Source organism: Bubalus kerabau, chromosome 8 (genome assembly GCF_029407905.1).
Source record: "Bubalus kerabau isolate K-KA32 ecotype Philippines breed swamp buffalo chromosome 8, PCC_UOA_SB_1v2, whole genome shotgun sequence".
NCBI lineage: Eukaryota > Metazoa > Chordata > Mammalia > Artiodactyla > Bovidae > Bubalus > Bubalus kerabau.
In genome coordinates, this window is record NC_073631.1 from 78,118,489 (window position 1) to 78,135,488 (window position 17,000).

Consider the following 17,000-nt stretch of genomic DNA (forward strand, 5'->3'; position numbering starts at 1 on the left):
CAGGATGGGACCTGCAGATGTGCCTAGGCACTTGTTGATCTCTCCCAGCCTTGGCCTCTTGCTCTGCATTCATCTGTCTAATGGGCTTCTTCCCTGCTGCCTACACCTGACTTGCCACTTAGAGTAAGCAATGCCCCTCCTTCCAAGATCTGGGCTCTCTGAACTCATGCCCGCCCAAGGAGGTCCTCTCTCTGCTGGCTTTCCATCAGGCCTGCCCCCTACCAGGAGCCTCAGTGTGCTCCCTGCTTGTAGCTAGTAGTGCCCCAGTCATAACCATTAAGGAAGTTTTAACTTTGTGCCCTCCTGTGATGAGAATCAGTAAATTCCCAGAAGCCTGTCATCAGGTCCGGGTGTGAACAGTGAGCGAACGTCCCTCCTGGTGCTTGGCCCCTTTCCTGACAGCTGCCCGTGTGTCTCCCAGGCCTGCAGGGCTGAGCCCCGCCATGGAGGACGGCCGCGAGCTGGATCTCACCTACATCACCGAGCGCATCATCGCCGTGTCCTTCCCCGCGGGCTGCTCTGAGGAGTCTTACCTGCACAACCTGCAGGAGGTGACGCGCATGCTACGCTCCAAGCATGGGGACAACTACTTGGTGAGTGGGGACACTGAGCGTGAGGGAAGCAAGGGGCACTGAGGGTGGGGACTGTGAGATGGGGGGGACATTGAGCATGAGGATGGCCACAGTGTGCGGCGGGGGTGGGGGACTGGGGGGTGCTGAGTTTGCTGAAACTTAATGAGCGAGGGTCCCCATGTGTGGGGACTAAGGAGCCTGCGGGTGGCAATACAGGTCTGTTCCTCTGCAGTTGGCTTGACGGGCGGTGGTGCGGGGAGGGGGCCCGCCGCAGGGAGGCTGTGCTGCCACATAGCCCGCTGTGCAGTGGAGCGTCTGGGCTCCTCGTGAAAGCGCAGCCCCCCCAGCTCGTGGCCTATGTGCACCCCGAGGGGTGTCAGCTTCCTTCCCTGCTGCTGGGGTTAGCACCCCTGCCTCTGAAGTGAATCCAGGACTGGAAGGTGGGCATCCAGAACTATCTTCCACCCCAGTTCCCTTTCAAACACACATGAGGTTGTTGAACAGAGCACACATCTGAGGAAGGTGCTGTGCTGTGCTTAGTCACTCAGTCGTGTCTGACTCTTTGTGACCCCATGGACTGTAGCCACCAGGTTCTTCTGCCCATGGGCATTCTCTAGGCAAGAATACTGGAATGGGTTGCCATGCCCTCTTCCAGGGGCTCTTCCCAACCCAGGAATCAAACTGGGGTCTCCTGCATTGCAGGCGGATTCTTTACCAGCTGAGCTACCAGGGAAGTGCACTGTAAGCTTCTGGCCCGTACAGGGATTGAACCTGTGACCTTGGTGTTATTAGCACCACACTCTAATCAACTGAGCTAACCGGCCATTTGAGGATGAAGAGGACCAGTCTTCCTGAACGTCCTCTTTCTCCACCTACCCTTTCTTGTTCCTGAGGCCCTGGTCCGGCAGGTGGCTCTGTGGCTCCATCTTCCACTACTTGAGTTAGATGACAGCTCCTTGCCCTTCTCCAGACCTGCTGCTAGAAGGCCTCTTTATCTCCATAAGGCAGCTAATCTTTACCCTAAACTGACAAGGCAGTTATTGTCATCCTTATCAGTCTCCTCAGATGTCTAAACGGCTGGGCGGGTGGCCCTGGAGGCAGAGAGAGGGAGGTACGCCTAGTGGCTTCCAGTAGCCCTTGCCCAGCCTGTGGCTTTCCCACTGTCCTCAGCATGGCCTGGTAACAGGCGGGGAAGGTGGGGTCCAGCCCATGAGATTGTCCCACCCTGTCCTTGATCACAGCTGCAGGAATGGTCTCCTCCTCCTGACACTCAGGGGATGGGATGCCTCCTCCCTTCTCCCCTGCTTGCTGCTTACCAAGGGTGAAGGCCTGAGACCTGAGGCCTGGGGTCGGGGGCTGGGGGCTGGGGCACTTCCCCTCACAGTGGTGGTGCCTTGTCAGAGCCTGAGTCCACCTTGCAAAATGGTGAGGCTGTGGGTCCTCACCTCATTCGAGGATAAGGACCTTTTTGAAAACTGGGAGGAAAGATGTGTTTGTCTTCCATGGAGCCTGAGTTGAGAACCCTGGGCTGGACGCACTTCTTCCCCACTGCACATCTGAACTGTGTGCTCTGACAAGCGCACGTGGAGGCCAGTCATCCCCACCCCTCCCCAACACATACACACAGCTGCCTGGTCAGGCCACAGACGTCGGCTCTCTGAGGCAGGTTTTAACGGAGCCTGTGGTCCGGGGTGTAGCTTGTTCTGGGGTAGAGGAGCCGTGGACCCCATCCCTGGAGCACCCTTCCTCTCAGGTCTCTATAGCGTTCATCTCTGAAGAGAGAGGTGTGTGGAGCCCCTCCTGCCCCGATGCTGTCCTTAGTTTTTCCTTTGCTTGAGGTGTAATCAGGTTCCACAAACAGCTTTGCTTCTCTAGGAGCGCAGCCTGGGGCTCTGGGCTGGCCAGGGCTTCCTGAGACCAGGCCCCCTGCAGGCCCAGGGCCTCCTGAGACCAGGCCCCCTGCAGGCCCAGGGCCCTCCACCCCGTACCTTGTTCCCCCGAGGAACCAAGGCCAGTCCCATAGGATGTGTATGCTCTCCTCAAAAGTGTTAGTTGCTCAGTTATGTCCGACTCTGTAAGACCCCATGGACTGTAGCCCACAGGCTCCTCCATGGGATTCTCCAGGCAAGAATACTGGAGTGGATTGCCATTCCCTTTTCCAGGGAGTCTTCCTGATCCAGGGATGCAACCTGTGTCTCCTGCATTATAGGCAGATGCTTTACCGTCTGAGCCACTAAGAGGTGACTGTCCATATCATCTGTTTTTTCATTCCATGACGATTACATATCTATACATTTCAGTCTTTTTCATAATCTGCCAAATCGAAGGCAAAGAGCCTGTGAGAATGCAGTTATTCCCTTTGGTCTGAGGATAATGATTAGTCTAATAGCTTCTTATTTCCCCTTTGTAGGTATTAAACCTCTCGGAAAAGAGATATGACCTTACGAAGCTTAACCCAAAGGTAGGACCTTAGCCCTTTGTATATTCTGAGTTTTGTTAAGTGTCTGTGATGCTTATCCTGCTCGTGCCAAAAGGTTATGTAGCAAGTCTCTGTGGAATATGACTTAATGAGGGCTATTAGGAACTGTTCATATCCATGGCTTATTTTTTTCCTACAATTTTTTATCTTGAAGTAGTTATAATGCCACAGGAAACTGCAAAAATAATACAGGGCGATCCCACACACCCCGACCCAGCTGTCCCCAGTAGTACTGTCTTGCACGACCTGTAGTAAAATACTGATGGCAGGTACATACTGATGACGTTGGCACAACCCACAGACTGCGTGCAACCTCCACTGGGTTCTCATGTAGCAGGGGTGTGTGTGTGTGTGTGTGTGTGTGTGTTTCTCTGCCATCTCATTCTATGTAGATTTACGTCACCACCGCCACAATCAAATCCAGACATTTTTACCTCAAAGATCTTTCCTGCCCTGTCTGTACAGCACACTCTCCCCTTCCATACATTATTCTTTTTTTAATAACAAAGATTTAGGGGAAAAATTTTAAGACTGTATAAGTGTAAGTTGTGGTATATATGATATATATGTATGCACATACTGTATTTCATATGTTGGAGTATTTTGCAGCCATTAGGATACGAAAATAGTATGGTAAATTGCCTGTTTTATTGCTCGTTAACAAGGGCAGAATATAGAATTTATGTATGATAGTATTTCACCTATGCTAAATAGAATTTATGTATGATAGTATTTCAGCTACGTAGAAAAAGAATAAGGGATTCATCAGAATGTTGTAGCTCATCACTCTTCATGGCAGAAGGGGTGTGTGCCTTTGCCTGCTTCCAGCAATTTTCTGAATTTTTCCATCAATACACAATTTCTATTGCTTTTATAGTAAGACAGAGCTCTGCCTCCCCTCCCTTCTTAAAAAAGGAAAGGAAAGCAAAAATAACAGCCCTGCAGGCCCACAGGCTTAGAGGTGGGAATGCATGTCAAGTGGCTCAGAGTTTGTGTTTGGGGCACAGACTTTCTTTGTTCCTGAATTGTAACCAAGCTTTGAAGGCCTCCTCCCTCCCTCCTGGGCACAGTCTTCTCTTTTGAGGAGTGTCACGTGTGATAGGCATCTCCCTCCCCGTAGTTATCTGCCCCTTGTGTCTGGGAATGGCTCACCGCATTTTCCCAAACTGCGATTTGAGTCTGAAGGGAGGAATTTTGGCAGCAGCTCATGCCAAGAACTCCTGTTTCAGATCTTGCCAGGCCTGGGCCTCTCCCCATGAGCCATGCACCATTAGCGGCTCCTGAAAGCCCTTTCTAGAATTGTCATTCCAGCTGCACAAAAGCAGATAAGACTGGGGAGTAGATGTCTCATGGGGAAAATATAATCCTTCATATTTTTCTTTCCAGTAAAGGAGCCACAGTTCCCACTAAGTTTTAGAAAAGGAACACAGAATGTTGTTCTGTATTATAAAATGAAATATTTTGCTAAATTAAAAAAAAAAAAAGGTCTTGAGATGACTTCATAGGGCTTCTTGGAGATGGACAGCAGAAAGCCTCCTCTCTTTCCCCGTAGATTCTGGACGTGGGCTGGCCGGAGCTGCACGCGCCACCCCTGGATAAGGTGTGCACCATCTGCAAGGCGCAGGAGGCCTGGCTGAACAGCGACCCCCAACACGTGGTCGTTATTCACTGCAGGGTGAGCGCCTGCTCGGGGGCCCAGGGGGACTGCCTCTTCACCCGGATTGCCTGCTTCTTTAGGGGTTTGTGGTTAGGTTTTCATATGTATCCTAAGGGGAGGGAAATAGTCATCCAGCCTCCTGGAGTCTGGCTTCAGAATGCATAGGACTGATGTTCCTAAATGCACAATTGTACATGGTGAAGCTAAGGTGGGGGCCCCTGGGAGGTAATCCTTTCATTTTCATGCGTTTTTTTGTTTTTCATGGAAATCTCCGGTTTAAAAAGCAAAGGGTACTTATTAAGGCATACAACATTGGACTCTGTGCCACCTGAGTGATGCCAGTTGATTGGCATGAGACTGTGGGCAGGATGCTACTACAGGAGTTATATGGTCCTTTCCGAGCAGGCCAGTCTGGTGGGGTGGACGTGACATGTCCATGCTTGCAGGGTGGCTGCGGGGATGTCGGTGCCTTGTCCTGGCTTCCTGACCTGCTAGGCACCCTTCTCTGACCTGGAACTGCCTCTCTTCTTACTTTTCCAGTTTCTCAACTGCCTTGGCTTGTTCGTAGCCTCTTCCTGCACTACCCTGGATTCCTCAAATCTGATGCATTTTCCCAGACATCTTGAGCTCATGCAGCATGTGGGAGGAATGCTCTGAGAGGGGTGGGGGGGCAAGGGGTGGGGCTCTGTCCCAGAAGAAGGGGTCTGCTCCCTGCTCTGTACACTTTACACCATCAGGACATCTCAAAAATATGGACATTTCCACCTTGAAATGTTTCTTCCTTCAGACTTTTCATACTCAAAATCTGCACAAAAGCCCTTTGCATTATGGACCTTAGTGTAAAAGAACCTTCCTTTTGAGTTATCAGACTTTTCAGGTGAGTTTCCTGCAAGGGTACTGAATGAGGAGGGCAGACAGCAGCTGACGATGTTCAGAGCTCCCACACTCGGTGAATTCAATGGTCACTCGGCTGAGAGGAAAAGCCTCTGGGTGCACACATGGTGTTTGCTGCTCTCTGCTTCTGTTGCTTACTCTCAAGTCAGATTCGATTACGTTCTCCCACAAACAGCCAGGGAGCCCCATTAGTTCTCTTACTAAATTAAGTTAACCAGGGCTTTAATTCAAGGATTATGTTATATTAAGGTGCTTCTCTCCATATTTGTATTTTGGTGCAAGCTTAAAACAAAGAAAGAGACTCTTTTTTTTTTTAAACAATTCTTGTCAAAACGAGCTCTGTATTTTTTTACTGGGTATGGCCTATTGATTTTTACATGTGAGGATACTGCTGATGGGCCGCTTTTGCCCAAGATCCCTTCACAGGCCCGTGAAGCAGTGGTCTCTAAACCACCCAGAGCACTGCAGTGCCCAGCCTGGGGAGATATGCCTGCCCGGGGCACCCAGACCTGCTGCCAGCTGTGTCTCCCGAGGATTCTGGCTCCTAGACCTCGAGGTGCATCCCCTTCACCATCATCCCATTTCAACAGTTCACTTTTTTAATGAACTAAATTATAAAACTGTTTACAACATCTGGGCCACAAGTGATGAACTTACCATGTAGAGTCCCCTGAAACATCCTTTTCCTAAACTACGCTTGCCTTTTGAGACAAGTCTTGGCAGTGGGGTTAACTGGGAACATGTTGAAACTTCTTGGAAACCATTTGCTCATCTCTTGCCCTATTCTGGTGGCCCGTGAACCCTTCTGGAGATGATTCAGGAAACACACCATGAGAGAGAAACCCTCTGAATTTGAATTTATAGAGGTTGACTTCAAGGGAAATTCATTGTGGTTCCTGGGGGGTTGAGACTGCTGACTTCCCCCAAACCTGCCAGCCCTGAAGAATGGGCTCTTCCTGCCCATGAGTGCCAGGAATGGCATCCTGGCCTGGGGAGGGCAGACAAGGACCAGACTGTGCGACCCTGTCTTCCCACTGGATGCCAACAGTGGTATCTGTGTGTGCTTGTCCTCACCCTACCCACAATAATTTTGAGTAGAAATAGCTGGTGATTCTTCTGGATGGTTTCACCCCCTCCACGTGGTTCAGTCTTGAGTTGTTGGTGGAGGATACTCATTGGGACTCGTGTCATCAGTGATTTCTCTTAAGAACAGATAAAAGCTGTTCAGGTCCTAAAGAATGTTTCTGGTGCTTAAAGACTTTCTGTCCATAATGAGCAGCATTAGAGACGGTGGCAGTGAAGTCCTCCATGTACCTGACTTGGCGGAGGTGTTGTTCCCTGCTGGTGAATTTATATAAGAAACATACTTGTAACTGTGCGGTTATAACTGCAGGTGCCAGGGTTCAGGACTGATGGTGTGTCTGCATTGAGTTTCTGAGGCATGTACTCAATGTTCATGAGACAGAGAGGAAAACCCTCCTAGGGGATAGTCACACGCCAGGATTTTGACCTGAATTTCCTTTATCATTCCTTTTTAAGAATAGACAAAGGAGCTGCGTGTTGGTGACGCAGCCATTGTGACCTATGTGATTCTAGATCACGGGTTGTTGACTCTTCTTGAAGGAACCCAAACAGGGCTTTCCAGGCTTTGGGGCCCCACAGACTATTCCACTGCCACTGCCAGGTGGAAATCGCCCCAGATGAGCCGAACTGCCAGGCGCAGCTGTGTCCCAGTCACATTTATTTGTGGACACTGACATTTGAACTTGATTTGATTTTCGTGTGTCATTGAAATACTGTTCTTCTGGTTTTTCTTCAACGGTTTGGAAATGTTAAGACAGCTCTGAACTCCAAGGGACACAGCAGGTGGGCAGAAGTGGCCGGTGGGCTGTGGTTTGCTGACTGCTGTCCTGGGTCATGACAGTGTGTTTCAGAAGGTGGCAGTCCATGGTTCTGGTTGAGGTGGCTCATCACAGAGCTGTGGTGCTTCCAGAACCTTCTGTTGGTGATGTTGGTCTGAAGCCCTGCTGGGCTGCCTTGTCTGGGCAGTGCATGTCTGTGGTTATGGACTGAGTGATGCATTTTCCATAAAGCTGCCTCGGAGGGGTGTCCCCTGTGACCGTGCAGGGCTGGGTGGTGCCTGTGAGGCTGTGATGTGGCCGCACCCTGAGACTGGCTGTCCTACTCCTCTGGACTTCTCTGGGCTCTGTGTGCAGCCCTCAAAGTCCTCAGCTTATAAGTGGGGCATTCGGGTCTCTCTCACCTGGGTGATTAAGTCACACTAATGGCTTCCACCCAACAGTTTTTTCCTGGCCTCACTGGGGAAATGAGGAACTGATGGGCCACCTCTGTGCAGACCTGGCCTCGGTCGCGTCCTCAGAGGGCCTGGTTAGCACCTGCTCCTGCTGTTAGTACCCCACGCGTGTGTTCTCTGCTGAGCTGGGTGCTGCCGTCCCTCAGAACAGGGACCAGAGGAGGGTAATGCTGGCTTCCCTGTCAAAGCAGGCTCTTTGCCATCCTGTGAAGGAAGCAGTGCTTTCCTGTTCTAATGACCTCTCTTCCATCTCCTGCAGGGTGGAAAGGGACGCATCGGCGTGGTCATATCATCTTACATGCACTTCACCAATGTCTCGGCCAGGTAGGAGGGAAGTGTCCTTGCTGCTGTGGGCGTTGGGATGCTCTGAAGCTGGGTGGGCAGGAGGCGGACCCCTCGGAGCTGACTTGGAGACCAAGGCTCATGTCCCTGGTGCCTAGAAACCTAGCTGCAGCTGAGGGTGAAAGCTCGTGAGAAAGACACTTTACTCAGTGGCAGCGATGTATGATTCACACTGAAAGCTTCAGGGAGGCATCACCAATAAAGCAAGTACACTGTCAACCTGTGGCAAGGCTGATGGGGACAGACACTACCATTAGTAAAACCAAAGCAGTGCTTCTCACTGGACACCTCACATTCTGCACATGTTCATGGCGATGGCCACGGCTGCCGTGGTTTACATGCACTGGGCCTCTGGGAAGTACTTTGCATATTTCCTTTTTCTTGCTCAATCCTCCCAAGTAATCCAGGAGGGAGTAGTCATCACTCCCATTTTACAGATGAGGAAACTGAGACTTGGCGGACTTAAGACTGCTCAGGATCTCAATGAGCAGGAAGCCAGATCTGGTCTGGTTCTCAGGAAGTGCTGCCATGGGCATGGGGTTGCTGCCCACAGGAGGTGGGTCCCATCCACTGGGGATGACAGGCACTGCGAGGCCCGTGAGTGAGGCCCCAGCTGCGTGCCAGGCCTCCGGGTGCTGGGTACATTGGTAGACCCAGAGGCACCCCCGAGCACACGTCTCCACTCACACTGAGATCCAGTTCAGAAATATCGTTCTTTCTGGGTGTTGCATCTGCGTTGGCCCTCTCTGTTCAATGGCCACTTTGTGAAGTATGAACTACTCCGTTCTGAGGAAATATAAGCCTATTCATATTAGCCGATAAACCCTTTCCTTTCTAGCATTAAGGAATGAAATTTGACTTTCCAAATGTTTTCTGTGGAAACAAATTGGAGAGCTCATGCCTGCCAGGCAGGAAACCCAACCCTCCAGTGAAAGTCAGATCCTTTCTTGGTGATAATAAGCACTTGTGTGTGTGTGTGCCAGACAAATTGAGATTCCTGCTCACGTCACATCCCTCTGGTCAGAGAGCAGATTTCACCTGGCAGACTCTGGACAGAGGCCACCTCACATTTTTGCCCACAACAGCACAGCTCTGTCTGGAACCAGAGTTTCATGTGCCATGGACAGTCCTGGCATTTTTGGAAAGCGTGGAGACTGGGCTTTTTTTCACTGTAACCTTATCATTGATACTCTGTCTAAATGCCCCACTTTTTTCTGAATAGCTGAAGTGTGTCTCAGCTGCACGTGTTAGGCAATTCACATGAAAGGCTCTAAACTCCGGGGTCCTCACCTAGGAAGCAGGGCTGATGGCTGTTCCTCACAGGGTTTTTTTGGACAATTCCATGTATTATTGCATGAAAGGCACTTGCAGCATCAGTGCTGGTGTGGGCTGATGTTCATCCTGCGGGTGCTAGTAGATAAGATAGTATTAAGTGCTCTTCGCTACAGTGAAGTGACACTACCAAGATTTTTGTAACATGGTTGTCTGAATTAACACTTTCCTAATTGGCGGCTGCATAGTTTGCTACTTCATGAATAGAATGTTATGTATTTAAGCATTTACCAGTATTGCCTATCCAGGTTGTTTGCAGTTTTTCTTTAGAATTTCAGTTGCTTCTTTCTAATGATTTTGTACACTGAAGTATGCCCTGATGACAGATTCTCATGATTACATCTTTGATCATTTTTACTATTTCTGTTTTCCCCTTAGATAGTATTCCCACAGGTAGTGTAATCATAGGGACTTTTGAAGGCCTTTGTCACACACTGTGTTCAGATCAAAATAGACATGTCCAAGTCTCAAAGTGAACTAAGAAAAACATTCTGGTACCAGCACTAGGAAGATAAGAGTTCATAAAGATAGAGTCAGTGCTCATATTATGAATACTGGTACTGATATTAACAAGCTTCCCTGGTGGCTCAGATGTTAAAGGATCTGCCTGCAATGCAGGAGACCCAGGTTCAATCTCGGGGGTAGGAAGAGCTCGTGGAGAAGGGAATGGCTATCCACTCCAGTATTCTTACCTGGAGAATCCCATGGACAGAGGAGCCTGGTGGGCTACAGTCCATGGGTCGCGAAGAATTGAACATGACAGAGTCACTGCTGCTGCTGCTGCTGCTGCTAAGTTGCTTCAGTCGTGTCCAACTCTGTGCGACCCCATAGACGGCAGCCCACCAGGCTTCCCCGTCCCTGGGATTCTCCAGGGATCTTGACCACTGGAGTGGGTTGCCATTTCCTTCTCCAATGCATCAAAGTGAAAAGTGAAAGTGAAGTCACTCAGTCATGTCCGACTCTAGCGACCCCATGCACTGCAGCCTACCAGGCTCCTCAGTCCATGGGATTTTCCAGGCAAAAGTACTGGAGTGGGGTGCCATCGCCTTCTCCGGGCTGAGTCACTAAGCAGTGATATTAACGCTGAACATAAACAGTGACTAAAATGCATTGTCAGCATTTAATAAAACAAGTGAATTCCAGAAAAAGGAACACTTAAAAATGTATAGGTGAATATGTGCTTATACTTTTCACTCTAAAAACATGTACATCTGCTGTGTTAAACATGCAGTCCTTAAGTGACCCTTGTTTTTGTGCAGCCCCACCAACCAGCCCCTTATTTAGACAAAGTTGTTATTTTAGATGGTTGTTTCGGTAGTTAGGACACCAGGCCTGTGCCCACCTGTGAGCAATGGCAGATGGGTGGTTATCCTGTCAGGATAGTATACTGTGATTGTTCTGTGTTGTAAATGCAGCACAGAAAGTGCCATGTGCTAGGATTAGGAGCTGCTGTTTCAAACGGGGGACTTCAGGCCTGGCTTCTCCTGCAGGCCTGGCTTCCCCTTGGCCTGGAACATCTTCCTGGAGGAGATGAGGCCTGAGAAGAGATGCTAAAGTGGGTGTGCCAGAGGAGGGAATGTAGCAAAATGGAGCTCTTAGTGGGTGCCAGCTGTTCAGAACAACCTCAGGACCTGTCCCCTGTTACACCTCACCTCCCACCCCTCCGTGGCCATGGAGTTAAATCTCTCTCTGTCTCTGCTTCCCCAGTGCTGACCAGGCCCTTGACAGATTTGCAATGAAGAAGTTTTATGATGATAAACTTGCAGCTTTAATGCAGCCATCCCAGAAACGGTATGTATCTGTCCCACAGCCAGAGGGAAAGGTGGAATGAGATTTTACATTTAAAAATGTAGGGACGGAAGATAAACCCCCTCTGACCAGCCGTGGTTAGGAAGCGGGGATTGTTGGTGTCCAGTGGTGAGTGACGAGCCACCCTGTATGGGGATGCAGGGAGCCCCTCACCCTGACTGACTCTGGTGTGGTCTCAGGGCTCCCTCCCCACACACTCGGCCATCAAGTCTCCGGCGCTCCCAGCTCGTGTTGGTGCTGTTACTGTGTTGGAACTGGTTTGTTTCTCCTGACCCGGGGTCTGTGAACTGTGTCTGTAAGGGGCTGGATGGTGGATGTGCTGGGCTTTGCAGGCCAAGTGGTCTCTGGCACGGCCCCTGTAAACAGAGGGGCTGTGGGTGGTAGAAGCCAGTGAAAGCAGCTTATCACCAGCAAAGCTGTTGACATACTCAGGTTCCTAGTTGGCCAGCTTCAGAGGCCCAGGAGTCCTTCTCCTTGGTCTCCTCGGCCCATGTCCCCTTGTCCCCTGCTTGGCATGGCCCCTGGTACATGCTGCGGCGGGACCCTGGGGAGCAGACTTACTCTGGCTGCCGGCCCCCAGGTGAATCCACGCTGTCCCCAGGCCCAGGTGGAGAAGAATCAGAGGAGGGTCAGGTGCGTGGCCTGAGAGGGGCCTTAGCCACTTGTCTTCCAGACCTACTTCCTCTGCAGATGGGGACATGGTGCCAAGAGCACTGTGTTTTTACTTCAAAGCAAATGGCAGGGCATTTGCTCAAGAATTGCCAAGGCCATCGCCAAGATGGTTTTCCTGCCCCTTGCATCTCTTCCCGCCAGGGCCAGAGGGCGGGGCCAGTGGACTTGGGAGGATTGAAAGCTTCATTGCCATCCGGGGGCAGGGGCACAGGGGGTTTTTGTCCAGGGCCAATTTGAGGTATTTCCACTTGGGAAAGGGATTTCCAGGGTCACCAGAGGCACTGCCCGCTTCATCCTGGGTGTTCCCCATGGCAGGTCTGTTTGTGGACCAGAGTGTGTTGTGGATGTGAGATGGTGGGTTGGAGCCTGGCTGTGCCCTGCTCTGAGCAAAGGCCCCACAGGGCATGTGAGTTGTCTTGGAAAAACCAGCATTTCATTAGTATTACAGTTAAACAGCCCCTTGATCTATTTTGAACCATTAAGTGTCATTTCTTGGTTGAGCTGTTTCCAGAATGGTTACATTCATATGAGCCCCTGTGTGAGATGTGAGGGAAAACAGGGGGTGACCCACCTCAAAACTCAGCACACACCAGGAAAGGATATTTGCCTTATTTTCTTCTTTTTATTCTTATTACTTACTGCAGCTTTAAAAAAAAATTATTTTGTATTGGAGTATAGCTCATTTGGGGTTCCCTGGTAGCTCATCTGGTAAAGAATTGGCCTGCAATGAGGGAGACCCCAGTTCAGTTCCTGGGTTGGGAATATCCCCTAGAGGAGGGCATAGCAACCCACTCTAGTATTCTTGCGTAGAGAATCTCCACGGACAGAGAAGCCTGGTGGGCTACAGTTCATAGAGTCGCAGAGTCGGACACAGCTGAATGCCTAAGCACAGCACAGCATAGCTAGTTTAACAGTGTTATGATAGTTTCAGGTGGACAGCAAAGGGACTCATCCATACATATGCGTGTATCCATGCTCCCCTGAATTCCCCTCCCATCCAGGCTGCCACATAACACTGAGCAGAGTTCCCTGTGCTGTACCATAGTTCCTTGTTGGTTATCCATTTTAAATAAGCAGTGTGTACCTGTCCATTCCAAACTCCCTAACTGTCCCTTCCCTTATCCTCCCTACCCCTCCCCACCCTGGCAACCTGTAAGTTCATTCTCTAAGTCTGTGAACCTGTTTCTGTTTTGTAAATAAGTTCATTTGTATCAAGCCTTTTCCGATTCCACATATTAATATAAGGGATATCATGTGATGTTTCTGCTGCAGCTTTTTAATACCATTGAAGGAATGTGGAAAAAGGGAAGTATCTTCTCACTTTAACTTGCCCATGGTTCTCCCGCATGATTACACAGCAAAAGCTGTCGTATTGACACTGATAGGGTGGCGTGGGTTAAACCTAGCATTTCGAGGCTGATCTTCCTGCTCCCTCAGAATAGGGGAGCTTATCCTGACAGCACCTGCCTCAGAAGATGCTCGCCACCTCGTAACGGAGCGGGTTCATGACTGAGTGAAAGAATAGGTACGTCTGGAGGAATATTTGAGACCCGGAGGATGTGCGATGACCGCTCATGCGGGGACGGATTCAGTGATGGTGGGACCATCACTGTGGTCCCAAAGCCCGAGGGGGAGCTCTGCAGGCTATTTTAGGACTGAGCTCAAGAAACCTTTTCAAAAGCAATCTCGGGATGAGAGTGGATTAATTAATTAGAGAACAGACTTATGGACACGGGGAGGGAGAGAGTGAAATGTATGGCGAGAGTAACATGGAAACTTACAATACCATGTGTAAAATAGATAGCCAGTGGGAACTTGCTGTATGACTTAGGGAACTCAAACAGGGGCTCTGTGACAATCTAGAAGGGTGGGATGGGGAGGGAGATAGGCAGGAAGTTTGGGAGGGAGGGGACATAAGTGCACCTATGGCTGATTCTTGTTGATGTTTGACAGAAAACAAAATTCTGTAAAACAGTTATCCTTCAATTAAAAAATAAATAATGGGTTTATGAGCTGGAGAGGCTGGAGGCCCATTTGATGGGTGGCAGATTCTCTGTCACTTTGTGCCTCACTCCTAAAAACCACTGAGCAGTTGACCTGTAGCAGCTCGGCCGGCAGTGGCTGTTGGAGATTGCTTGCTTCCAGCAGAATTCCTCAGGCAAGAGCACTTATCTCTCCCTGCACCTTTTGCCTCGAGCAAGCCTCAGGAGCAGCTTGAGGTCACCCCCAGGTGACCTCCTGTGGGGATGATGAACCTTCTGCTTCAGAGAGGCACCCGTGACCTTGGAGGCCCTTTCATTTTGACAAGTAATTAAAGAAAAACCTTCTACAGCCTTAGTTATCAACAGCATCATGGAAGTCACGACTTAAATGATGAAATTTTCTGACCTTCTTTTCTTCTCCCCTTTTCCTTTTCTCCTCCCCTTTTCCTTTCTTCCCATGAAGGAGTTGGGAGCGAGTCCCATTACTTTGGGTTTGTTTAGGGAGGAGAATGACAGGTGACTGGCTCTTTCTTTGGGACAGCAAATATCTCCTGAGAGTTCGGGGAAGAAGAGACACCCCAAACGTCCTGGGTGAGGGTCGTTCCTGTGTCCCATGAGGTAGAGGAAGAGAAGCCAGAAGTCTGGGCGTACAGAAAGCAAGATTGGATTCCTAGGTGTTTCTAATAGCTGGAAAAGTTCCCCAACATTGCAGCATTCTTTGATACTTGAGTCCCTTGGACAGCCAGGAGATTAAACCAGTTAATCCTAAAGGAAATCAGTCCTGAATATTCATTGGAAGGACTGGTGCTGAAGCTGAGCTCCAATACTTTGGCCCCCTGATGTGAAGAGCTGACTCATTGGAAAAGACCCTGATGCTGGGAAAGATTGAGGGCAAGAGGAGAAGGGGGCAACAGAGGATGAAATGGTTGGATGGCATCATTGACTCAGTGGACATGAGTTTAAGCAAACTCTGGGAGATAATGGAGGACAGGGAAGCCTGGCATGCTGCAGTCCATGGGGTTGCAAAGAGTTGGACACGACTTAGAGACTGAACAACAGCCACAAAAACCCCACAGTCCTCTTTTTTCCAGGTCACACTCAGGTGGCCTAGAGCGGAGCTTCTCAGCCACTCATCTGAGAGACTGATGAGGGTATGAAAGAGTTCTGGGACAGCAGGATGAGGGCCCCCCCGCCCCGAAGAAAAATTCATGAAAAATTCATTTTAATGTACAAAGGTTTTCTTTACCCCTCCCGCACCACACACACTGATTGGTGGTGCATAGAGAGGAGATTTGCTTGATTTATGGCGTCGAGTGTCCCATCGCACACAACCAAGAGTGCTTCCCTGGACTGAGGCCACAGTCACTGTGGGATCTGGAGTTTCGAATTTGCCAATTAGGGTTGCCTGGAGGAAGGCCCCCGAGAAGGGCAAGGAGCCTGTGCTGTCCTCCTTGGCCATGTCAACCTGTCTGGGTTCTGGGTGGTAGGCTGGGGTGACAGGCAAGGCCCCTGGGCTTACATCAGCTCATTTACATCAGCCATCAGCCACGGCTGGGGAACAGGCAAGAGTGCTGTCTCCACGCTGTCCATACACTTTACAAAAATAAATATACAAATGACCCTTGTCACCTGTCCCTCTCTTAGGTAGATGGTGACATGAGTTGGTGTCAAGTTTTCTTCAAAGGCCATTCTGATGGTAGTTGGGCTGCTAACAAACGTTATGCTAACTTTTGCAATATCACAAAATCCAGAACTTGTACTCAGAAGTTATAGTTGTACTGTATCCTATGAACAAGTAACCAAAAATGACTTCAGTTCCACAAAGTTAGGCAGTACAGTTGCTTGAAAGGAGCACTAACGAATAGAAAATACCTGAAATGGATAAAATAATTTTGTATTTTTTTCCTTATTAAGAAAGCATGTGAAGGAAGGAGTAAGTTGCATTGTACAATATTTTTGTCTTTGATTTACCTAACTATGGATCCATATAAAGCAGATTTTTATAAAGGGCAGATGAGAACTGTAGACCGGGAGTTTGATTGCAGTGGTTCAGTGATGAACTGGTCAGCAGGGCAGATGTCCGGGATCACCTTCCTCCCCTCTGTCTCTAACCCCGTGGGAGTGTGAGCCCTGGCCTTCCAGCTCCTACTTCTCTGGTGATGTTGACACTGCTCTTCAAAGAAGCACCCTCTCACGCTCCCTCTGGCCACTGGGCGGCAGTGCTGGCCAGGCTGTGTCAGCGCAAGGGGCGGGCCCTCCATGTTTGCATCAAAAAGTGAATCGGGGACTTCCCTGGGGGCGCAGTGGATGAAAATTCACCTGCCAGTGCAGGCACATCGGTTTAATCCCTGGTCTGGGAAGATTCCACATGCTGCGGGGCAACTGAGCCCATGTGCCACCGTTAGAGAGCCTGTGTGCCACAACTGCTGAGCCCATGCTCTAGAGCCTGTGAGCCAGAACTACTGAGCCTGTGTGATACTAAAGCCCCTGAGCCTAGAGCCTGTGCCCTGCAACAGGAGAGACCACCACACCGAGAAGCCCACGCACCACAATGAGCCCACTGCTCACCGCCACTGAGAAAGCCCGCGCGTAGCAACGAAGTTCCGGCACAACCAAGGAAAAAAAGTGAAACAGAAACCGACCACCCTCGCCTTCCGTGATGCCTGGTCTGTGTTTTGGTGGATCCCTGAGATGTCCAGACTGAAGGGCCATCTTGCCTGGAGTGGTCAGTGCAGACTGAGCAAACGGCCAGGTGCCCATGGAGTAAACACACCAGCTTGGCCACTGACAAGGCCAAGGAAGCGGGTTGCGTGGTGACCAGGGCTGCCCAGCACTGGAAGAGGGAGACTGCTGTCCAGAGTGGGCAGGGATTCCCAACCCCAGTTCAACATCCCTTTTCATATGCTCACAAGCAGGGGGCCGGCGAACCCAGAAATCTGCAGTGCAT

General features: G+C 50.1%; 1 protein-coding gene and 1 non-coding gene across 7 annotated transcripts in view; one reads left to right on the top strand and one right to left on the bottom strand.

Annotated features, from left to right (window-relative positions):
* TNS3 (tensin 3) overlaps positions 1–17,000 on the top strand; it is a 223,066-nt gene that overhangs the window by 103,119 nt on the left and 102,947 nt on the right. For all 6 annotated transcript variants that reach the window (XM_055590657.1, XM_055590659.1, XM_055590655.1 and 3 more), the window contains 5 exons: positions 422–593; positions 2,983–3,033; positions 4,604–4,726; positions 8,176–8,240; positions 11,298–11,381. In XM_055590657.1, coding sequence (XP_055446632.1) covers positions 444–593; positions 2,983–3,033; positions 4,604–4,726; positions 8,176–8,240; positions 11,298–11,381 — 473 coding nt within the window. In that variant the 5' untranslated portion in view covers positions 422–443. The remainder of the gene's footprint in view (positions 1–421; positions 594–2,982; positions 3,034–4,603; positions 4,727–8,175; positions 8,241–11,297; positions 11,382–17,000) is intronic.
* On the bottom strand, positions 1,323–1,396 carry TRNAI-AAU (transfer RNA isoleucine (anticodon AAU)). Its single transcript has one exon. It is a non-coding gene; the product is annotated as a tRNA-Ile (tRNA).